Source organism: Amblyraja radiata, chromosome 25 (genome assembly GCF_010909765.2).
Source record: "Amblyraja radiata isolate CabotCenter1 chromosome 25, sAmbRad1.1.pri, whole genome shotgun sequence".
Taxonomy (NCBI): Eukaryota; Metazoa; Chordata; class Chondrichthyes; order Rajiformes; family Rajidae; genus Amblyraja; species Amblyraja radiata.
In genome coordinates, this window is record NC_045980.1 from 36135678 (window position 1) to 36161086 (window position 25409).

The window sequence follows — 25409 nt, forward strand, 5'->3', positions numbered from 1 at the left end:
TGACGTTCTTTACCATAGACTGGATTTAATAAAGATCTTTTGCAGTTGGTCTGGGTCAATGCCCTATAAAGTGTTTAATTTTTTTACATGTAGTTAATTTTACAAATAATGTCATTTTATAAAGTCATAAAGCTCTTGAGATCCTTTAAAATAAAAGCAATTCAAACGGCACCAACTGAACTGCAGTATTTCAGTGTAAATGGAATATGAAATAATAGTGTGTGTTTTTGCTGGGTGGCATGGCCTCACTGGTACAAATTGGGTCTTTATTCTGCCAGACAAAAAGCTGATTGGCAAAAAGACTGCTGAATAAACTACAAAGTAAGATTCATCTATTAAAGGCCGCACAGTGGCGCAGCAATAGAGTTGCTGCCTTACAGCGCTTTCAAACGGCAGAGACCTGGGTACAATCTTGTCTACGGGTGCTGTCTGTACGGAGTTTGTACGTTCTCCCCGTTACCATGTGGGTTTTCTCTGAGGTCTCTTTCCTCCCACACTCCAAAGACGTACAGGTTTGTAGGTTAATTGGCTTTGTATACATTTAAATTGTCCCTAGTGTGTGTAGGGTAGTGTTGATGTGCCGGGATCGCTGGTTGGCGCAGATTCAGTGGGACAAAAGGCCTGTTTCCGCGCTGTATCTCTAAATTAAACTAAACTAAATAAAAAGGATGTTGATAATTGTGATTTACAATTCATTTACAGTGTAGTGTCTGATTGCATGATAAAGTGTTCAAAAATGACGTGGATGTGAGCTGCTCATTGTCCCAGTCTGAATTCAGCTATTTTTATTTTTGTATAGTCATGTTATTGACTTCATCATCAATGTTGGTTGATCTTGTGAGACTGTTGCTAAGGTATGTGGACCTATCTGTCCACTACTGAAAGTCTCTAACCATTCATAAGGATGCTTGGTTCTGCACATGGTGTGCATCGTGTCTGTTTTCTTTGTGCTAATTGTGAGACCAAAGTTGGTAGATTTGTCCAGACTTTCCTACATATCAGCTTCTGAGCGGCATTGGGTGCACAGTCAATGGCAAAGGTGAATGAAGTCCCTTAAAGTGGCTTCTCATACTTGGTTCTGGTTTAGTGCCTCTGTTGGTTAAAACGATCACTGTCAATCGTGTATCTAAGGTTGTTCTGTCTTTGTCAGGGTTGGGCATCAGATGCACTGCAGAGAACATCATACTGAACAATTGTACTATTATGGTTATTTATTGTATTGCTGTTTTTGGCATCTCTGGCTTGGTTGACATTTAATTTGGGATTAATATTTAATTGCAGATTGAAGCTGCGTTAAGCCGTATACCTGGTTCTACAGGTAGAATGACTTTACAAGCAAGGGTGGAAAAGGTAGGGTGGGTGCTGTTGCACCACAATTATAGTTCAATTAAAAGTGTCTTAAACTGTTTCATTCCTGTATACAATACAAAAAGAAAAAATGTGGATGAAATGGAAATTGTATCACAAATCCAAAGATTAACATTGTGTGTGTGAAGTGAGGTCAATGATGCAAAGCTACTTCTCATGTGAAGGCCCGATTAACAATCAAATTCCTTCTGATACCCACTCTGAAATATGTTTTACTTCAACCCCATACAATTAAACACTTCAATGGAAAAATAAATGCTAGTATTTATTACAGTTGTTTTCTGTTCAGTTTGCTACCAAGTAAACAATAAGCGAGCAATAGTTTCCTGTGATTTGTTTGAGGCCTTCATCAGTTTTGGAGACTTGATAAGAGCCTAGGTTTATAATTCCATCTCACTTGTTTTATTTTCTTCCTTCATTCTAGTTCTTACAAGTAATTTATTTCCCAACAACTTTTTCTTAAACTTTTAACCACTTAATTCAGTGGCCACCAATAAATCAGCAATAAATTTGTCTCTAAATTAAGTAAGATAGCATGAAACAGACCTCTCGGTTCATTGGGTCCAAGCTGATCATCGATCATCCGTTCACAATAGTTCTATGTTATCCCAGTTTCTCAACTTTGAGCAACCAAGAAGTCCAAACTTTCAAAAATGTTCATTCACCTTCAGGGCAGCACAGTGGTGCAGCGGTAGAGCTGTCACCTCACTGGTGCAGTGGTAGAGACCGGGGTTCGATCCTGACCACTGGTGCTATCTGTGTGGTGTTTGTACCTTTGACTGCATGAGTTTCCTCCGGGTGCTCCAAATTCCTCCCACTTTCCAAAGACGTGCAGGTTTGTAGGTTAATTGGCTTCTGTAAAATGCCCCTAGTGTGTAGGATGCAAAAATGGAATAACACTAGTATACGGGTGATTGATGGTTGGTGTGGACTCGGTGGGCCATTTGCCCTGTATCTACACTGTATCTCTAAACTCTAATAAACTGTGCACATTTCTGGATATTCACTCCAAACTGCTTTTCTTTACATCCCTCAAATGCTGAATTTATAATGGATTTCCTTGCCCTGTTACACATATTGACTCCTCGTATGGATTCCATTTGCAATGTTTGTGCCCAAACCTCCCCCTCCAGCAGTATCCTCCCAAAGTCAAAGTTTTCTTCTCACGATCAACCACGACCAGTCTTTGAATAATCCACCCCTACATTTAAATATAAATCATGAATGTATTTAAAAAAAGAGAGAGCGACTTGGTACTCACCACTGTGGTGGATAAGGTAGAATGACATTTGGAACGCTTTCTTTCATTGGCTGAAGCTTGGACTATGAGTTTATGTTAAAATTGAATACCGCACAAGTTAGCCTGTGCCATTAGAATCATAACAGTGCTGGTAACAAATTTACAGATAGCACTGGAGATGGATAGTGGACTAGAGAACTTTAGCTATGAAGAAAAACGGAATCAGCTGTGATTTGCATGGAAGGGAAGACTTAATTGAATTTCATAAATTATGACTGCTCTAGGTAGTGTGTTCTTTTTAGCAGAGTGGTCAGAAATCAGGGAAAGATTAGAAGGGATGAGGCTTTTTTTCTCACCCAGAGATGGTAAAGGGGTCTGGGACATGTTGTCTGAAAGGTTGATAGTGCAGAAATCCACATTATACTTGAACAAAGGCCCGCAGGGCGAGAGTCCTGTCAGTGGTTACAGACCTGATAGCTTTAGTTTTGACTGGCACAATTATGACGGTTTGAATAGTCTCTCTTCAATTTTATATAATTCTGTTTCTACAAACTGAGCAGAATGGAATGACCATAGCCAAGTTATTCAATGGGATTTCAGATGTCAGTGCTATTTCCCAAGGTGAATATATTTTTGTACAGTATTTTTGTACCTGATTTTTTTTTTAAGCTTGTGATATTTCAAAACGATTGTGAAATTTCCAGCAACTCGATCTCCTGAAGAATACAAACATTAGTCTGTAGTCTAAATTGTAGGGACGGTGCTGCAAACTGCACTGCTCATGTCTGAAGAAGGGTCTCGACCCAAAATGTCGCCTATTCCTTCTCTCCATAGATGTTGCCTCACCCGCTGAGTTTCTTCAACAATTTTTGTCCAATTCCTGCTCATTTAAAGGTCTGTTTGCAAAAAAAAATATTTTCTGGGACGGCTAACTTGGCTGAAGTAATTTTGAAGATCCTAACTATCTGTCCCAGCTTCTTTAGGGAACTTTGTCATCATAAAGCATAACTTGTCCATTCTCTCCCTGTAGATTGGCATGTATTCAAACTTTATTCTCCGGAGGTACTCAAATTATTATTCTTTTTTTGCAGGAAGCTTTGGAAGATCGCTTGGAAAAGATCACTCGTGACCTGGGATCAGTCCGAATGACACTGAAGCGGTTTCATGTTTTACGGTCCACTGCAAATTTCTGAACTGTTTTCCAATTTTTATGTGACCAGATCTTTACTTGCACTAATGTGACATAGTTATGCACAGTCATCGCTCACAGAATGCGGGTTTATTTTGGATCATCTTATGACTAAACGATGGCCTTATAACATACATTCATGTATCAGAGGTCACTCTGTTGTGTATATAAAGTAAAACATTGTGCCTTTTTAGGAACTGCAGTCCATATTTCACAATTGTTTTGTTATTAAAGGTTGGAACCAAAACTCTCAGAAGATATATTTTGGTAATGGTCGGAAAGTATTATATACGTACTTTTGTAAATGAGACAGAACATCTAAAGTAAATACTATTTGTTAAAATTTAGATTAAAATATAAAGTGTCTGTCAGAAGCTATTTTGCAGACAGGATGTTTGTCAGAAATTTTAATATTTTATATTTCAAGTTGAAATTTATGAACTAATTTTTTTAAGAAATATTAAAATTCAGTATTGAATAAACTAATGGGCCACACTTGTTTAATTGTTACACAAAATTCAGTGAAGGTATCATTGACAAAACTCTCATTTACTTTGTTGTCGGTAATGGCAGCAAGTTTCATCGATTCTATAGAAGAATCTAAGTGTGCACTTTAGTTGGTCTCCAACTTTCTCTAACATTTACAAACTAACTTTACATGGTTTCATGATTTTATTTTAGTTTGGCCAAAACCATTTATAAAATATAAAAGATCTTTAGTTACTGTGATGTGAGCAGTTTATTAAAATGATAATGCTAAAACTGTGGTGACTCATCTTTTTGAGCTATTTGAAATATACTTCAGTATATTACAGTAACTACAGCAACAACTAGGTCTTTGCACAACCGATCAAGATAGTTGGTGGAATTAAAAACATGTTGGACATATACGGGTACCACCTTATTGAGAAACGGATTATTATCTATTTTAGGTTAACCTTTTACCAGTAAGTTTTAAACTTTAAAGAAACAGAGAGAGGAAGAGTTATGTTATGGGGTGGAGACCAGAAGAGAGTTAATGAGACACGAGGTGGTGCCAGCCAAAAAAGGATATTAAAGGCGAATGAAGTATGGCAGAGGGTGGTATAAATAAAGCAGAAGAGGAAATAAATAAATTCTGGAAATGTAAGATACAAGCCTGGTTTGGCAGATTACCTGAAACCGAAAGCAGTTCCTGTGCAATGAGGATACTGATCATGAACACTGAATTCATGTGGGCAGAGCTTTTGGGTACCTGGACTTCAGGAAGTAAAAGAGCAGATGTTGAGTCATCGAATTAGCATACAGAATTTGCTATTTAAGTATTTTATTGATCAAACTTCACTGCCAAAGATATTTCCCATAACTTACTGAATTATATGAGACCCTGGGGTGACTGTTCCTGGAAGACTGCACATGGATCTTGTACTAGATAAGGTCACCAGTATGCTTACTCGGAAGCGACTGTCACTTACTCGGAGAGAGACTGATGGGGAGTATGCACTGGTGTTTGTAAGCATGGAAGATGGTGTGGATGTTGATTGGGTATCTAGAACCAGAGGTCACAATCTCATACAACAAAAAGATTGTTGCCATTCAGGATTGAATTAAGAAATTTATTTGACTAGGCTTTGGATTTTCCCCCCTCATCTTGTTGATTCACACAAAGGGTGGTGGGTGTATGGAACAAGCTGCAGTTAGAGGTAGTTGAGGCAGGGATTATCTCACCATTTAAGAAACTGTTAGACAGGTACATGGATAGTGGACGCAAAATGCTGGAGTAACTCAGTAGGACAGGCAGCATCTCTGGAGAGAAGGACGGGTTTGGAGGGATATGGACCAAACGCGGGGAGGTGAGACAAGTGCAGCTGGGACATGGGAGAAGGGTTCCGGCCCGAAACGTTGCCTATTTCCTTCGCTCCATAGATGCTGCTGCACCCGCTGAGTTTCTCCAGCATTTTTGTGTACCTGTAGCTGGGACATGTTGGCCGGTGTGTGCAAGTGGGGCCGAAGGGCCTGTAAATCACTCTATGACTGACTGCCGCTTATCCTCAGCTTGCACTCGCCCAGGTCCCGGTGCTGCAGTGTGAGCTGCGCTGTAGTCTCCTGGGCTGCGGGTGGCGCTGCGGTGACGGGAAGCGCCATCGCCCGCCCGGTGTGGGCTGCCTGCCTGCCTGCCTGGAGTGGAGCGGAGCGGGGCGACGGTGCGGAGAGGAGCGGTGCGCCTCGCCTCGCAGCCTGGCCACGGCTCTCTCCCCCCCCCCCTCACCTCACCGCCCATCCCGGGCACCGTGCGATGCGGACCAGTTTGGTGACAGGGCCACCATGACAGCGGCGGCTTGCCAAGGTGAGTCGTGCCGCAGACACAGCGGCGGGGCGGCTCCGGTAGATGAGGTGAGAGGGGCCCGACCGGGAAACCGTACACACGGCGCCGGCGGCTGTGGACCAGAGCACTCGCGGCCTGCGGGCGGGGTGAGGGGGGGAGGCCGGCGTGAGTAAGCCCGGCCTGGGCTGCCGGCCCCGCTCCACCGTTCAACGGCGAGTTTTTCAAACGCCAGCCCGGGCCCGGTTGCTAGGAGACGGGGCCAAGCGGCCGCACTGCGCGAGGCTGCGGGACTGAACGTCCAATTCATTGGGTTTGTTTCATCCAAACGTTTAATGGGCTCTGCTCTGCTCACCTCATGGACTAGACTAGACTAGACTAGGATGTGGGTTGCTCCAGCTGTGCTGCCAGCCGCCACACTCGCAGTGATGCAGGGCGCTCTCTCTGCCTCTTTGTCTCCCTGTCTCCCTCTCTATCTCCCTGTCTGTCTCCCTGTCTGTCTCTCTCTCTCTCTGTCTCTCTCTCTCTCTCTCTCTGTCTCTGTGTGTGTGTGTCTCTCTCTCTCTCTCTCTCTATCTCTCTGTCTCTCTGTCTCTGTGTGTGTGTGTGTCTCTCTCTCTCTATCTCCCTGTCTGTCTCCCTGTCTCTCTCTCTCTGTCTCTCTCTCTCTCTATCTGTGTGTCTCTCTCTCTCTCTCTCTCTCTCTCTCTCTCTGTGTCTCTCTCTCTCTCTCTCTCTGTGTCTCTCTCTCTCTCTCTCTCTGTCACTGGCCCCAGTTTGGGTGTTTCCCCGGCAAGCCGGCATTTATTGCCCATCCCCTCCCTCATCATCGCCTCTCCCAAACGTTTGCGAACCTGGTGACGGTGAACCCGCAAAACGAGTTTCGGGATTTAGATTCATCCAGTGGCCATGACGTTGTTTTCAAGCTAGCATCCATCCGTGTGGGTTGTTTGCCGGCGATGGTGTTTGCATGTGTCTGCGGCCCTTTCTTGATGGCTCAGACTGATGGTCTGGCTGGGAAGTTGCTGCATTTGCATTTTGTGATGATACTGCAGCCATGTTGAGTCGGTGGGAGGTGGCAATGAATAAGATAGTGGATGTTCAATCAATTGGCTGCTTGATTTCGGAGGCACATGGAGAGTTTCCACTGCGCTCTTCATAGAGTAATACAACGTGGAAACAGGCCCTTCGGCCCAACTTGACGACACCGGCCAACATGTCCCAGCTACAATCGTCCATATCCCCCACAAACCTGTTCTATCCATGTACCTGTCTTAACTGTTTCTTAAATGTTGGGATAGTCCCAGCCTCAACTACCTCCTCTGGCGGCTTGTTCCATACACCCACCACCACGATAAAGTTACCCCTCAGATTTCTATTAAATCTTTTCCCCTTTACCCTAAACCTATGTGCTCTGGTCCTCGATTCACCTACTCTGGGCAAGAAACTCTGTGAATCCACCCGATCTATTCCTCTCATGATTTTATACATCTCAATAAGATCACCCCTCACCCTCCTGTGCCCCAAGGAATAGAGTTTCAGCCTACTCAACCTCTCCCTATAGCTCACACCCTCTAGCCCAGGCAACATCCTTGTAAATCTTCCCTGTACCCTTTCAAGCTTGACAATATCTTTCCTATAACATGATGCCCAGAACTAAACACAATACTCTAAATGCGGCCTCACCAACGTCTTATACAACTCCAATCATAATACTATCCCTAATCAGCCTTTGTCCATCTAAATGCCACCATCCTGTCCTTTTAACCGAGGAAACTACCCACACAATTCTCGTCAACATTATCCTCATCTGATGCAAGGTTGTATTCATTAGTCCTTTCAGGTTAGGCAGAGGTTCACTTGCACTTCCTCCAACCTCATCTACTGTATCCGTTGTTTAAGATGTGGACTCTCATACATCGGTGAGGCCAAACATAGACTGGACTCTCTCTCCATCCCCCACCCAAGTCGCACCAGCTTCTCATTTTCACCCAACAAACAGCTAACAATGGCCTGTTTCCTTTATCATCGTTACTTTTTTGCATGTCTTTCATTCCTTGTTCTTTATCTCGCTACATCATCATCTATATCTCTCGTTTCCCTTATCTCTAACTAGTCTGAAGAAGGGTCTTGACCTGAAACTTCACCCATTCCTTCTCTCCAGAGATGCTACCTGTCCTGTTGAGTTACTCCAGCTTTTTATCTGTATCCATTAGATGTTTGAAATTGAGTAACAAAGTGCATCCGAGTTTAATATAAATGTTTTCTACAAATGAATGTTATTTACCTCTGTTATAATTCATCTGCACTTCACGATGCCTTGGCAAGGCTGCCAGCATAAGCAAAGACCTGTCTCACACTGGTCATTCCTTCGTCTCCCCTCTCCCATCAGGCAAGAGGTAAAGAAGTTTGAAAACGCACACCTCCAGATTCGGGGACAGTTTCTGACCAGCTGTAATCAGGCAACTGAACCATCCTCTCATCAACTGGGAAGAAACTGCCTCACATCTAACTCATTAATATGTCACAAAACAACAAGATCACTTCAGTACCACTGGTCATAGACTTCCAATCAGAACCACAACATTCCACCACAGCCTCCTATCATCAAGCCAATGTTGGTTCCCATTAGCTAATTCATGTAGCTTATTCTCTAGAATAATGTTGAGCTGCCCTAGATAGACGCACTGGCACTGTTGAATACAGGTTGTTTTGTTCTTTGTGTACTTGAGAAGATTTATTGTTTTCGGGCAAGGAATGAAGGTTGGACAATAACCCTGGACATAAGTAATGGTGGTATAGCCATCTGTGTTGGCTAAAGCTTCCAAATATTAATGTCAGAAGATAAATTCACATGAATGTTAATTCTTTAAATATCTCCTGATGAAAGTTTGTATATAAGGAGACAACATGAATGTATTAATGTTACATTTCTGTTTTATGTTGGTCTGTGGTGTTATTAAAATATTTGGACATTTGTGGCCGTATAAGCAGTAAGATATTTAATATGAGGAAATAATTGATGGAATATTGTGAATCCATCACGGCCAATAGATTACTTTGATGTGGCCAGTCCTGAATCAGAAACGTCAATGGTGGATTGTCTTCAAAATCCAGCGCCATCCCCGTGGTGTTAGGGCCCTTCAATGACTTGAGCTAAACCACATCATCCTGGTACCATAGGAGCTATACAGTCAGTTTAATTTAATATGTAAAAAGAATTGCATTCCTCTAGGAGGAGTTTCATTGAAAGGCATGATGGAGGATTAGTTATGGCTAATATTTAAGCAACATAAGCGGGGTCTGCAGCAGATCTGCTACCATGGCAACAATAAGGTCATAAGGAATAGGAGTAAAATTAGGCCATTCAGGGGGGGGGGGGGGGGGGGGGGGGGGGGGGGGGGGGGGGGGGGGGGGGGGGGGGGGGGTGTGGGGGGTGAGGGGGGGGGGGGGTGGGGTGGGGGGGGGGGGGGGGGGGAGAGGAAAGGGAGGATAGAACCGTAAAAAACTTTAGAACCCTAAAAAACACATTCCTGCCAGCCATTGTAGAACCAAATAGACACTTTTTGCAAACATTTGAGAAACCAATAGACACATTCTGCAAGCGTTTTAGAACCACTAAGGACACTTACATTTGAATTACATGTGTTCAGTGTTATTCACAGCTCAGAGAAACGTGACCCTCTGCCTTCCTCCAGCTTGCAGACACTGATTGAGGCACACCACTTCCTGGTTTTATAGTCCCTCCCCCCTGCCGCCAGCAGGGGCAGCAGAGAGAATGGGGAATTTTGTAAAATCATTAATATCTCTGTCATTTTTCATCGACGGGAAAAATCCTCGGCACACATACGGCGGAGGGCACTCTGAGCAAGGTGGCCAAAAATGACGGCCGTAGGTGGCGGCGTTCTCTCGAAAATCGCAGCACAAATGGCCAAAACCGGTCAAGAACAGACTTTTAGTAATATATAAGATAGATAACTAAAACTCTCATCTTGTACGTATGTTTATATGTTTCCGAAATACAGCCAAAATGGTACACGATAGCGCAATAATTTTTGGCCCACCTCAATAACCATTCGCCGGGAGTGTGCAGTAGCAAGTTTTGTTTGGTTTGACAAAGTAATTCCCTTTAAAAACTTTAATTTACTTTCTCCTTCTTCTCCCGGCGAACGGCACTACTGCGCTCCCACTTGCCGGCCCCCGTCAGCCTGCGCAATTGGGGGAGGGTTGCCGTGCCCGGTATCCGCGTGTGCGCAGTTGGGGTGGGTTGCTGGGCCCGCCGCCATTTTCAGATAGCCATTTTGACTGGCGTCACAACGGGGATCTCTGGCTTCGCTACGGGACCCGTCAGCCGTGGCTGCGCAGTTGCGGGAGGGTTGCCTTTGCCGATTTTCAGATCGCCATTTTTATCTAATTCCCCATGGGTCGTATAGGTTTGAACCAGGAATAAAGGTATCTACTAATGGTCATATTCCAATAAGACTTTCTGAAGCCAAAACCTGTATATGTGCATTTGCTGATTTTTTAATGGGAACACTCCAGAATTGTTTAAGCATAGAAAGATTATTTTTGATATCATTGTCAGACCTGAGCAGATCGCAGGCTTCAAGCTCCACTTTAGAGCCCCAAACCCAAGCTTATCTTCCAGGGCAACACCGAGAGTGTGCTGCACTGTCAAGGAGCTGTGGTTTTGGATCTTCACATGTAAAGGATCCTAGGGCGCTACGTAATTCAAAGAAGAATGCAGGAATTATTCCAGGTGCCAAGAACAATTAATTTCTCTCAGTCAATATCACTGGACCAATGATCCTGATCAAATGATCTAAAGATCGACTAGAATGGCATGTGTGACTTTGTTTTTGATTGCAAATTAATACCAGAAGGAACGTGCCTTTGGTTTCCTCAAGTTTCCTGGAAGTGTATTCCTCGATGTGAAATTGCTTGCAAAACAACAGTAACCACATTTCAAAAGTGTGTGGCTGGTGAGATGGAAGTTTGTATTATGCAACTGAAGTTTTTGAATCTCACCTAAATAACAGTTTAAGCTCACATTGCTCGAGATAATTAGAATGTTTCAAAGGTGTAGGATTTGTTCATTGCAGTGAATGAATTTATAGTTGTTCAAGCATTGGCAAATACTAATGGGATTAATGGTCTGTGTTGTATAATTCTATAATCAAAATATATATTAATAAAATTTGTTTTATTTTACTATGGAACAGCTTTATAATAAGCAAGTTTGGTATTTCAACTGCGCTTGCCCAGGTCATAGGTCATTTCGCGATAAACATTCTCGCCAGCTGAGCTGCTGCGTGTATACAGACCTGCATTTCATCCGTATTTTCCAGTTTGCTTCTTCGAGGTAGGAAACTACTGCTTTCACAACTATTAACTAGGTGTATTTATGGTTCATTTGTACAAAACTATGATGATTTTGTTGGTTTTATTGCTTTATGCTTCGAAGTGTATAACTGTTATACCAGTGTCTCAAACTAACCTGGCTATGTTCAGGTAGACCTAACATGGCTTAAAGCATATTAGTTAGTTAGTTAGTTTAAACAGTTAGTTTGAAACACTGATAACAGTTATACGCTCATTGTAGTTATTGGTGTGCCTGGTAAGAACTTCAACAAACGAACTTATTACAGTTTTCTGTGATATATTTGGATTTGTTCACTTCTTGCGTATAATAATGTAACTATATCAATGGCAGTATGTAGGGACATTGGCAGTAAAGTGCGGTGATCATTCAGGTCACTTTGTGTTTTATTTTAACTCAGCTGAAAATAGACAGACTGTTGAAACAGGCTCTAGGGAACTCGGCATTTGAATGGGGACGCGGAGGGTTCCAGAGGGGAGGCAGGGACAACTTGGAATCCGTCATCAGAGTGGCTCTGTTAATGGATTCATTCCACAGTGAGTTCAGTTTAGGAAAGAACACACGCCGGTAGATCCGCGGCACTGTTCAGGAGATCGATCCAATTATTGACCAAAGGGCAGTGGAATCCGTCTGTGACAAACTCCACAGTGAGAACGTGTCCACAGGAGCGGTGTTAACTCTGATCAATAACTCAAGCACAGTGAACTTCACAATGTAAAAACCATCACAGTCAAAACCGTCCCGGAGAGCAACTTGCCTGAGCACTGGGACAACTCTGGGCAAGGTCCCACTGAAGCCAAGAACAACATTACTAGTCACTAAAACAATACGCCATGCGGGCAGGTGCTTTGGGTTATGTGCCGTAGGTTGCTGACCCCTGCCTTAACGGTACATTCGCACTGCCTGTAGTTAAAGCATCAGCCAGATCACACCTATACAGTCGCTGCCTGCCTCAGATTAAATATATTTTTACCACATAAATTATGAATAAAGATAAGAAATGTTTCAAATTCAAGTAATATTTTCTTATTCCAGTAGCAAACACATTAAGGATTAAATGAAATAATAAAATCTCTTAACTTTTTGAACATCTCAATATTTGCAGATTAATGAACTGAGCTAGAACTGAGACTGTGTAAGTCGTGTGTGAACAGCAGAACAAGAAAGGAAGCTATTGAGTTGACAGAGTTCTAGATTAATTCATTGGTAGAATAGTAACAACTTATACACAGTTTATACAGAGTTGCGTTTGCTTTTTTCCTTCTCCCGAATGAACCTTTGACAAATCCATGATTTCTTGCGTTATACGAATAAACCAATCTTGTTTATTGACACTGGACTAAAGAAATGTCCTGATTACATTCACATGAACTGCCTTGGGACACATAACTGAAAAATGTTATCCAATGCAAGTTGTAAACCAGTGGAAAGTACACAAAGTTCATGATGTATTCTTGAATAGCATAACTAGAACATAGGATCATAAGTGATCGGAGTAGACATAGTCCATTCGGACCCATCAAGTCTACTGCCATTCAATCATGCTGATCTATCTCTCCCTCCTATCCCCATTCTCCTGGCCTTCCCTCCATATCCTCTGACACCCTTACTGATCAAGACTCGATCTATTCCCTGGCCTTAATTATAGCCACTGACAGCCTCCACAGCCTTCAGTGGCAAAGAATTCCACAGATTCACCACACTATGACTAAAGAAATTCCTCCTCATCTCTTTCTTAAAGAACATTTAATTCTGAGGCTTTGATCCCTAGTCCTAGACTCTCCACTAGTGGAAACATCCTCTCCACATCTACTCTATCTATCCGAGCCTTTCACTATTCTGTATATTTCAATAAGGTCCCCCCTCATTCTTCTAAACTCGAGGGAAGAGAGGCCCTGTGCCGTCAAACGTTCGTCATAAGTTAACCTACTAATTCCTGGGATCATTCTTGTAAACCTCCTCTGGACCCTCTCCAGAGCCAGCACATACTTCCTCAGATACGGTGCCCAAAATTGTTCACAATATTCCAAATGCAGCCTGACCAGCGCCTTATAGAGCCTCAGCATTACATTCCTGTTTTTGTGTGCAAGCCCACTCGAAATAAGTGCTAGTATTTAGTTTGCTTTCTTTACTACCGATTTGACTTGCAGATTAACTTTTTGGGAATCCTGCACCAGCACTCACAAGTCCCTTTGCACCTCCGATTTCTGGACTCTCTTCCCATTTAGAAAAAAATCTACGCCTTTATTTCTACTACCAAAATGCATGACTCTACACTTTGCTACGTTATATTCCATCTGCCACTTCTCTACCCACTCTCCCAACCTGTCCAAGTCCTTGTGCACAGTCCCTGCTTTCTCTACACTACCTGCCCCTCCACCTATTTTCATATCATCTGCAAACTTGGCCACAAAGCCTTAATCCCCTCGTCCAAATCATTAATATACAACATGAAGAGCAGGCGACCTTGGCACCAAGCCTTGCGGAACTCCGCTAGTCACTGGCATCCAACTAGAAAAAGCCCCCTCTGTGGGCCTTCTGGTCATCCAGCCAACCTGCTATCCATGCTAGTATCTGCCCTTTGATACCGTGGGCTCTTATCTTCCTTAGCAGCCTCACGTGTGGCACATGCAGATGAAGCCTAAGATTATCAACTCTTGCAGTGCCTTAACTCCCATTATCTTCATGATAATTGGGAATTAAGCTTTGTTGGATTGCCTGTCATCTTGATAAAAACCTCTGTACGTCTCAGTTATCTCTGTTGCATGCATTGTACATGTTTATGTATAAAAAGGATCCAAAAACTAATTTGTACATTAAATGATGGGCATCTCAAAACATCCAGAATGCGCACTGAGCTAGTAGTTGTGCACGTGCCTTGTTGCTGGTTTTGGATTTAGTTTTAGTTTAGAGATACAGCGCGGAAACAGGCCCTTCGGCCCATCGAGTTCGTGCCGACCAGCGCTCTCCCCGCACACTAACACTATCCTACACGCACTAGGGACAATTTTACATTTACTAAGCCATTAACCTACAACCTGTACGTCTTTGGAGTGTGGGAGGAACCGAAGATCTCAGAGGAAACTCACGCAGGTCAAGGGGAGAACGTACAAAACTCCGTACAGACAGCACCCCGGATCTCCGACGCTGCATTCGCTGTAAGGCAGCAAATCTACTGGCTGCGCCACCGTTATTTAGCCCTACATTCATAACACGATTATGCCCTTCTTGACATTTTGTCACTTGATTGGTTAGCTCTCCTGAACTATTTAGTGAGTCAATTGTCTCGTCATCGAGCATATATAACTGATCAGGTTTAAATGTCGTCTTGTTCTAACTATAATAACAGGTTCATTTCAACTAAGCTTATGATTACTTTGCAAAGGAAATGGATGTGTTAACTTCTGGTATATAGAATTAAAAGTAATCTGTAGTCTCAAGGGACCTTTAATATTTGTTCTTATTTTTATAGAGTGATGAAAATAAATCTCCATGCTTATGCGGTCTATGTAATAAGCATTAATGGGTTTTTCCAAATGCTTGTTGCCCTCTGAAAGTGTTGGTTAGATAGAGCTCTCAACAACTGTTAACATGAATGATGCCAGGTAGTGTTGAAACAATATGGGCCGTGATTGTCTGTAAGTTCTCTGTTGTACACATTTGCTTCATTCATCTTGAATGGTGTTCATATGCACAGGTTCCAACTTAAAGGATAAAATGATTAAACAAGTTCACTGTTCAGAATTTGAGGTCCTGCCACATCTGGCTGTGAATGGCGGTGGATGAAGGGAATCAGTCCAAAGACTCGAGTCACACCTTTCACAAAGGTAGATGGTTGTGGTTGTTAGAGGTCAATCAAGGTCACTTGCAGAATTACTAAAGGCATTATCTAGATAATCTTCAACCCCTTCATCATGGGCATCTTGGTTGGCATGGACGTGTTGTGCTGAAGGGCCTGTTTCTGTTCACTGTGACTATTCCTATCATATTGTTAGGTCAGAAGTGGGAATGTTTGCTGATAATCATTTCCATTTAGAACTCAGCAGATGAAGCAGCCCATTCTGAATGCAGCAATAACTGAACCACATTCAGACCTGGGCAACTAAATAGCAAGCCACCACCTACCATTGACATTCATTGCTGACAATGGCATCACCATTGAGAATTACCACTAACTCACTGGAGTGGCCACTATGGCGTGTCAGAGGCTGGCTTTCCGACAGTAAGGCATTCACAACTCTCCCTACAAATGTCCAAAGGACCAAGGTACAAGTCAGAGTGTGATAGAGCACTTCTCAAACTGCCTGGAGCAGTGCAGAGTCAACAACTCTCAAGAAGCTTGACACCACACTAAAGCCTGCTTGATTGGGACTAATAACAATGAGAAACAAACCTGAGAGTATCCCTCCCAAACTCCTAACCTCTGTCACCATGGACAAGGTCAGCAAGTGCATGGCTAGACCAGATTCTCCAACAAGTCTTGCACTAGTGCTGAGTTGGAAGTATTTTACCAATTCTTCATTGATGCTGGATGACACTCAAAACTTCCTATCAAATAGCACTGTTGGAATATTTTCAACAGAAATACTTCAGCGGTTCAAGAAAGTGGCTCACTGTCTTAAGGGCATTCAACGATGGAGAGTAAATGTCCTGCTAGCAATGCCCAGATCCTGAAAATGTCAATATAAAAAATTAAAACTACCTCATAGTGGAAGAGACCGGAAGGTCATCTATGTCATAAGGTCATTACGTGATAGGACAGAATTAGGCCATTTGGCCCCATCTAGTCTACTCTGCCATTTCAAACGTGGCTGATTCTTCCTTCCATCTTACCCCATTCCACCTGCCTTCTTCCATAACCGCTGACAACCGTACAAATCTAAGGGAGACAAAATGCAGGAGGAACTCCGCGGGCGACGGCAGCATCTATGGAGAGAAGGAATAGGTGACGTTTCGGGTCGAGATCTTTCTTCAGACTACCTCCCTACTTCCCGTACAAATCTTATATCTCTGCCTTAAAAATACCCATTGACTTGGCCTTGGCTATGAATTCCATAGATTCACCACCCTATGACTAAAGAAATTCCTCCTCATCTCCTTCTGTAAATTGCTCGTTCTAAGCTTCCCCCCAGTCTAGTTTCAGTCAAAACCACTGAAGCAAGCACTTAATCAACTAATCTTTATTTTGACAAACCACAATTACTGTACTGTACCTATCCCACCGCAGGTTCGATCCTCGTATCTGCCTGATCAAGCCCTCTAGGCCTCGCGCAAACAGAGACACTCCAGAAGGTCACGCAGTCCCAAGCGCTCTCCCAGAATAGCGACGCGGGACCTCGTGGCAGCGGATTTTTATAGGTCCCTGGACCTTGAAGGGCCAACCACATGGGGTGGTCTCTTTACAATCCAATTACAGATATCGATTAACCCCATACAGAACAGACATTTCCCTAACCCAATAATACAGCAGTTCATACATTGTATTCAAACGGCTTCTCAGGGAAGCAAACATGGCAACATTTACCCTGATCTGCAAGAAAACCAGACAAGGCTCAATACCTCATCCAATCAACATTCGGCAAAGTGAAACTCTGCAACATTATTTACAATTATTTACATGGTGTATGTCTGGTTTGCAGCCATCCATTCCATTCTATGCATTTTGCACCTAATTGACAGGGTCTGCAGATGTTCTTATTCTTTTCCTACAGCTTGGATCTAGGCTCTAGACAAACTGGCACCACTCTGCAGCTTGTCCCAGTTCCAGTTCCACAGAGAGCACTTTCAAATTGACCAAATCTCCCCAGCAGCCCTGAAGCTTTTACCCCATTTAGAGTCCTAGCCTCTCTAATCTGGCCAGGATTAACACTTCCAAAATGAACATCCTTTAATTGTGAGGCTATGACCTCTGGTTCTAGGCTCTCGCACTAGTGGAAACATCCACATGTCCATGTGTGTTCAGCCAGTGCGGAATGGATAATCCACCATATGTTCTTCCTGGTCTTCAGTTTGATTCGCTCACCCATGCTATCAATCATGGCTGAGCCCTAGATACATGAAAGGCCAAGGGACCAGGCAGCATTGTGGCTATAATAACCCACAGATCGCTTGCTTGGTACCCGTTTAACAATAGGAAACACTCATTCCCTCCATCATTAGCACACAGAGGATGCTTGCACATCATATTCAACATTCACTGTAATTACTCGCCATGGGTGCCCATAAGTGGCAAACAATGCATCATTTCCTGATGTGTCTTTGTGTATGCCTTGACAGGGAAAACAATGACACACTTGTATAATAGCCCCTATTGACCCCTTTAATCTGCAGGTCTCTGAGGCCATTGTCAGAACATCCTTTCATCTGCTTGCATTGACCTTCCAAAATGCATCACTTTGCATGTTAGATTAAATGTTATCCTGCGATCAGTAAGATGCTGCAGATGTTCTACCAATCGGTGGTAGCTAGTGCCATCTTCTTCGCTGCCATGTGCTGGGTCAGCAGGGCGAAGGCCACGGACGTCAGTAGGATGAACAATCTCATCAGGAAGGCTGGCTCCGTCCTGGAGCGGAGTTGGATGAATAGACAATAGACAATAGGTGCAGGAGTAGGCTATTCGGCCCTTCGAGCCAGCACCGCCATTCAATGTAATCATGGCTGATCATCCCCCATCAGTACCACGTTCCTGCCTTCTCCCCATATCCCCTGACTCCACTATCTATCTTTAAGAGCCCTATCCAGCTCTCTCTTGAACGTATCCAGAGAATTCCACACACACACAACTCTCTGTGAGGAAAAAGCATTTCCTCATCTCCGTTCTAAATGGCTTACCCCTTATTCTTAAACTATGTCCCCTGGTTCTGGACTCCCCCAACATCGGGAACATGTTTCCTGCCTCCAGCGAGTCCAAACCCTTAACAATCTTATATGTTTCAATAAGATATCCTCTCATCCTTCTAAACTCCAGAGTGTACAAGCCCAGCTGCTTCATTCTCTCAGCATATGACAGTCCCCGCCATCCCGGGAATTAACCTTGCGAACCTACGCTGCACTCTCTCAATAGCAAGAATGCCCTTCGTCAAATTAGGGGACCAAAGCTGCACACAATACTCCAGGTGTGGTCTCACTAGGGCTCTGTACAACTGTCTCGGAGGGGAGGATGCTCCTCAAACTGCGGAGCATCTTGAACAATACAGCTCACACCCTCCATGACACACAGATCAACCTAAGGAGCACCTTCAGCAACAGACTGGTTCCACCAAGATGCAGCGCAGAATGCCACAGGAGATCTTTCTTCCCTGTGGCTATCAAACTGTACAACTCCTCCACCTTCTGTCGTAGGTCCCCCCCCCCCCCCCCCCCCCCCCCCCCCCACTCCCAAATCTCTGCACATCCCCCCCAAGCCTTTCCACTCGGCACTTTAATTTCATGTTTCATGTATTTTGTGTATTTATGACTGTTGGCAGATCAATTTCCCTCCTGGGATAAATAAAGTTCTATCGTATCGTATTTCTCCACACAAGTTTCCAAAGGATCTCTCCTTTACCAACTGTCCTCAGTATCTGCAATTCTGCCAATGTTTATGTTGCATGCAACTTACTCATGAGCTCACCTTTTTTTAAATTCAAATCACTGGGAGGGTTTTGAGAGGTGGGGTACAATCCCCCCCATGTTTTGTGAAACATGTTGCAGCAAAACCGCCCGGGACTGGCTGTAGCGCCCAGGTCAGCTCGCCTGCATGCCCCGGGACTGGCTGCAGTTCGCAGGTCGTGAAAACGAATTGAAAGAAAATACGCCTGCTGGCCGGATTATTTCGGGTTAAGGGGCGGATCCGGCCCGTGTGCCATAGGTTGCCGACCCCTGTCCTAGATGCCAGGCCTCATTGTGTGTGTGTGTCCCCCCCCCCCCCATGTTTTAAAAGGGTGATAGTGAAGTTTCCAGCACTAATTACTAAAGCCCCGTCCCACTTAGGAAACCTGAACGGAAACCTCTAGAGACCTTGCGCCCCACCCAAGGTTTCCGTGAGGTTCCCGGAAGTTTTGGTCACTCTCCCTAATGGTGGAAATTGGTTTCAGCGTAGTCGAGGCTTCTTTTAATTTCCTGCGATTATTTCAAAAAAAACAAAACTGGCCACAACTAAAAATAGGTTGCCGTTTGGTCGAAGCCAGTGGAGTGGGGTTGCTATTTACTTACAGGCAGTCGAAGGCAATCTCCTTCGCCGACCGGCCATTTTGATTGGCTCATTGGAGCTTTCAGCAGGATCTTTGGTTTTCAGCACCTAGAAGATCCGCCGGAATGTAAAATGCCCGCTAACTTTATTAAACTTCTTAAAACTGTCTCCACTCCTTCTCCCCTTCTCTCCCCCCTTCTCTCTCACCTTCTCCCCCCTTCTCGCCCCCCATTGTCTCCCCCCTTCTCTCTCCCCTTCTCTTCCCCTTCCTCTTCCCCCTTCTCTTCCCCTTCCTCTTCCCCTTCTCTTCCCCTTCTCTCTCCCCCTTCTCTCTCCCCTTCTCTCTCCCTTCCCTCTCCCCTTCTCTCTCCCCTTCTCTCTCCCCTTCTCTTCCCCTTCTCTTCCCCTTCTCTCCCCCTTCCCTCCCCCCTTCTCTGTCCTTCTCTCCCCCCTCTCCCATTCTCCCCCTTCTCTCCCCCTTCTCTTCCCCTTCTCTCCCCCTTCTCTGTCCTTCTCTCCCCCCTTCTCTCCCCCCTTCTCTCCCCCTTCTCTCCCCCCTTCTCTCCCCCTTCTCTCCCCCCTTCTCTCCCCCCTTCTCTCCCCCCTTCTCTCCCCCCTTCTCTCCCCCCTTCTCTCTCCCCTTCTCTCCCCCCTTCTCTCTCCCCTTCTCTCTCCCCCTTCTCTCTCCCCTTCTCTCTCCCCTTCTCTCCCCTTCTCTCCCTCCCTCCCTCCCGCACTCTCTAAAGGACTTACCGTGCTCTGTGGCAGCCGTTTACCTTCCTCTTCATCGTGCAGACAGCGCTCCTCCGCTGTCCCTGGCCCCCACCTTCGCGACGTGTTTGTGTGTGTGTGCGCGGTCGGTAGCAAAGATGATGGTGGATAGACAATGTTGGAGCGATGTCTACTTTAGGTATCAACATATTAGATTCTGCTTCCTCTGCAACATATTGATCAGAGTATACTGTACACGATGCAAAGCTGCAGAGGACATTGTGTTATAATCGCTGAAATGTGTAATGGGATACCAGGACCCCATACTTCTTTTTTTATTTTTATTTTTATTAGAAGTACAGTAAATTACAGTAATACACATCACATATATCTTATTACATTTGTTGTACCACTTCATTTTTCGAGCTTTAAGGAAAATGAGCAGTCGTGAAGGTGCAGGAAAGTGTTGGGAAAAGAAAGCCCCTTAGAGAAGAAGTTAGAGAAGGAAGTAAAGAAAGGAAATAGACCCTAGAAAGAAAAGAAAAAAAAGGAGAAACAATCGCTCTATTATAACACAAAACTCCGCAAAAAAGGATATACCAACCTTGGTTTTTTTTTACCCCCCCGATACCAGATCCTGGTACCATTTATTTTTTAAATTACTATTGCACCTTATGCTTGTAATAGTTCCATAAATGCAGACCACGTCTTTTGGAAGTGGTCTGCTTTGCCTGCTAGGAGGAGTCTCATCTCTTCCAGGTGTAATGTTTCGCACATGTTTGAAATCCACATTTTTATTGTTGGTATTGGAGTGTTTTTCCAGAATTTGAGTATGCTTTTTTCCCATTATTAGCCCGTAATTAAGTAAGTTCCCATATTTCTTAACTTGCGTTACATTGATCTTTATTCAGCTAAAAGGGGTTTTCATGTCTTAATCTGCACGTTACTTATGCTTTGCATTATTGTTATTTGCTTATAGTTCAAATGTCATTATTGGCGAGTAAAAGTTGTATGGTGGGTTTCAGTGAAGTCCACTGAGGAATATGAACTGTGACCGTCTGCTTTTGAATCGAGGATGAGTGAACTGGAGTGAATTTTTGTTTTGGCCTTTGCATTTTCACGTTACGAAAACTAGTTGGCTTGAGAAATGGAATTTTCACTGAGCAACGCATATTAGAACGAATAATATTATTCAAAATAAATGACTTTAAATTTTTGAAATGTTTTTGTTTATGATGCAAATACAAACTGTCCAAGGAACATGACATTTTAATTTTATTCTGTGAAGCAGTTTGGCAGCCTATCACATCAGGAATATTAGATTCTTCAACACAGCATTATACTGTTACCTCGTTTGAAACAAAATGGCTGCCTGCAGTCTGTGCACCATTGGAATCTGATCAAGTGGTGAGTTGCTGGTGCCCTCCGATTGTGAGCTGACTGAGATTCCAGAAAATCACTTGTTCTCCAAGGCACAAAGCATCACTGCTTTCACTGTAATGGTTAAGGAATGGTTAAGCAATTGCATTTGAAGCAGAATAATTCTTCAACTGCAGAGGACAGGATTTCTTCACCATTACAACTAGATGTAAAAGTGATTTTTATGTGAGGTATATATTTTTCATCTGAACCTTTCCATCATGTGAAATTATTCTAGTTTCTGTCCCTTGAAGGAGGTGAGTCATGCCATTTTGTTGTTTTCTTTTCAATGTTTATTTCAAACTACTCACAACATTTAATTTGCAATTCAGTAGCTATGGTGTCTGCAGTTTTGACTGGATTGAATCATCTTTCCTGGAAATGGCCAGAGATTTCATAGCTGGGTGTTTGCATGTCTATAGATGTAAATCAGTTTTGCAAGGGCCCGTTTTTTCTGTAATTAATTAATGTAGAAGCATTAATCTTAAAATAGAAATTCCAATTGTTTTTTCAATGACATAACGCGTACTGTAGCATATAATTTAACTTTGTTTCTTTTAGGAAGTGTTGGGAAAATGTAAAGATAATGAGGTGTAAGATTGAACGTGATATTGCAATAATGCTGTGGCTTGCAGCAGTGAGCACGTGTTGAGGCACAGAGGCAAAACCGTGCACTGCCATGTGCACTGACTGTCCTTTCAACTCAACTGCTGGCATGGAAACATTACTGACTTCCACTGATTAATAGAGTGTGGCGTGCCTTACATTAGACCAGATGTGAAAAGCTCATCATTGCTGGGCAGAAATCAGTATGGCATCTTTGTTTTTATGAAAACGACCAATAGAATAATTGTTCTATGATTAGTAATAATGGAATATTACCAGCAGTTGTTTTCAAGACAGATGGTCTGGTTGTGCCAAGCTGAAAGTAGATGGGGTTTTTGATAGATATGATGATGGCACTGTTAATCGAGTGGCGTTTCTGAATTGTGATTTAGATGTAGACTGAGACCTATATTCGCAATAGCCAGATAAAACGGTCACTGTTTTGAACATCCAAAAGGTGACCAGTGTAGAATACTCTTCATTTCCTGCATGATTGAAGCACCGGATTTGCCAGATCCTTGTGATGCTTCTTTGCTGTGAATGAACCCCCACTGCACCTGCTTCCCCGACCCCCAGCATTCTTCCTACACGTGGTTGCCAGATCTCCCCTCGTTACGTTCCCAGCTATCATCCTGCATTTGGTGTCTTTGGTATGAACCAGCATCTGCAGTTCCTTTTTACATTATAAAGAAGGCATACAGCGTATTTGCCTTCAGCAGAACATTGAGTATAAAAGTCAAAAAGTCTTGCTGCGGCTGCATAAATGATGGTGAGGCTATATCTGGAGTATTGTGTGTGTTTCAAATTGCTGTATTACAGGAAGGATATGGTGGCTTTGGAGAGTGTGTAGAAGACTAAGCGTGGATAGGGGAGAACCAGTGGATGTGGTGTATCTGGACTTCCAGAAGGCTTTCGACAAGGTCCCACATAAGAGATTAGTATACAAACTTAAAGCACACGGCATTGGGGGTTCAGTATTGATATGGATAGAGAACTGGCTGGCAAACAGGAAGCAAAGAGTAGGAGTAAACGGGTCCTTTTTACAATGGCAGGCAGTGACTAGTGGGGTACCGCAAGGCTCAGTGCTGGGACCCCAGCTATTTACAATATATATTAATGATCTGGATGAGGGAATTGAAGGCAATATCTCCAAGTTTGCGGATGACACTAAGCTGGGGGGCAGTGTTAGCTGTGAGGAGGATGCTAGGAGACTGCAAGGTGACTTGGATAGGCTGGGTGAGTGGGCAAATGTTTGGCAGATGCAGTATAATGTGGATAAATGTGAGGTTATCCATTTTGGTGGCAAAAACAGGAAAGCAGACTATTATCTAAATGGTGGCCAACTAGGAAAAGGGGAGATGCAGCGAGACCTGGGTGTCATGGTACACCAGTCATTGAAAGTAGGCATGCAGGTGCAGCAGGCAGTGAAGAAAGCGAATGGTATGTTAGCTTTCAGAGCAAAAGGATTTGAGTATAGGAGCAGGGAGGTTCTACTGCAGTTGTACAGGGTCTTGGTGAGACCACACCTGGAGTATTGCGTACAGTTTTGGTCTCCAAATCTGAGGAAGGACATTATTGCCATAGAGGGAGTGCAGAGAAGGTTCACCAGACTGATTCCTGGGATGTCAGGACTGTCTTATGAAGAAAAACTGGATAGACGTGGTTTATACTCTCTAGAATTTAGGAGATTGAGAGGGGATCTTATAGTAACTTACAACATTCTTAAGAGGTTGGACAGGCTAGATGCAGGAAGATTGCTCCCGATGTTGGGGAAGTCCAGGACAAGGGGTCACAGCTTAAGGATAAGGGGGAAATGCTTTAAAACCGAGATGAGAAGAACTTTTTTCACACAAAGAGTGGTGAATCTCTGGAACTCTCTGCCACAGAGGGTAGTCGAGGCCAGTTCATTGGCTATATTTAAGAGGGAGTTAGATGTGGCCCTTGTGGCTAAGGGGATCAGAGGGTATGGAGAGAAGGCAGGTACGGGATACTGAGTTGGATGATCAGCCATGATCATATTGAATGGCGGTGCAGGCTCGAAGGGCCGAATGGCCTACTCCTGCACCTAATTTCTATGTTTCTATGTCTATGTTTCTATGTAAGAGGTTCAAAAGGATTAGCTGTCAATGCCCTGTCCCACGGTACGAGTTCATTCCAAGAGTTCTCCCGAGTTTTCCCTGATTTGAACTCGGAGATTTATGGTACTGGCCACTCGTCGGTACTCGGGGCTCTCGTGGACATTTTTCAACATGTTAAAAAATCTTCACGAGTCTTCCTGTGCTTACCTGCCGTTAGCGAGTCTTCCTGAGTACCTGCTGTTAGCGTTACGAGCCGCTAAGAGACGTCCCCGAGCTCCGACGTACCCACTACGTTCATTCTCTGTGCTTACCACGAGTTTGATTTTTTTTAAACTCGGGAGAGCACTTGAATGAACTCGTACCGTGGGACAGGGCTTTAAGGAGAGTTTAGACAAACTTGGATTGTTTTCTCTGGAACATGGGAGCTTGTTGGGAGACCATATAAAAGTATATAAAATGATGTGGGGCATAGATAGGGTAGACAGTCAAAGTCTATTACCCAAGGTGAGAATGTCAAATACTATAGGTTTACTTTACTTTACTTTATACTTTATTGTCAGAGGCGACAAATAACAGTGTAATTCTTTATACCGTATATAGCCTGTATACCGTGCCAAAGTATGCAAATGGTCACCCATAAGGGCACTTACAAAGTTACAAATTTCCCTCCCCTCCTCCGTGCCAGTTCCCCCTTGTTCTTACCCCCCTCCCTCACGGCGGTGCCCCCATGCCAGGTCCACCATTGTTCTTCACGGCCATCCCCCTATGCCGGGACCCTGTTGTCCATTGTTCTACCTCCCTAACGGCGGTGCCCCCATGCCGGGTCTCAATTGTTCTACCAGGTGGTGGTACCAGGTATGATAGCAAGAGGTATTTAGACAGAATAGAGGAATGTAGACTGTCCTGTTGTAGATTTCACATTCTATGAATGATGGACAATATAGAT

The 25409-nt window shown here is 43.8% G+C and overlaps 2 protein-coding genes across 11 annotated transcripts in view; both read left to right on the forward strand.

Annotated features, from left to right (window-relative positions):
* The window catches only part of mphosph9 (M-phase phosphoprotein 9), a 36499-nt gene extending 31940 nt beyond the window's left edge, over window positions 1-4559 (forward strand). For all 5 annotated transcript variants that reach the window (XM_033043900.1, XM_033043898.1, XM_033043897.1 and 2 more), the window contains 2 exons: window positions 1282-1350; window positions 3700-4559. In XM_033043900.1, coding sequence (XP_032899791.1) covers window positions 1282-1350; window positions 3700-3801 — 171 coding nt within the window. In that variant the 3' untranslated portion in view covers window positions 3802-4559. The remainder of the gene's footprint in view (window positions 1-1281; window positions 1351-3699) is intronic.
* A 1347-nt stretch (window positions 4560-5906) lies between these two features.
* pitpnm2 (phosphatidylinositol transfer protein membrane associated 2) overlaps window positions 5907-25409 on the forward strand; it is a 148633-nt gene continuing 129130 nt past the window's right edge. For 2 of the 6 annotated variants that reach the window (XR_004415752.1, XM_033043902.1), the window contains exon 1: window positions 5952-6170. The gene's annotated coding sequence lies outside the window, so the exon portion shown is untranslated. Of the gene's footprint in view, window positions 6171-25409 lie in introns of all 6 variants that reach the window. The other 4 variants (XR_004415754.1, XM_033043903.1, XM_033043904.1 and 1 more) reach the window with 3 other exon arrangements.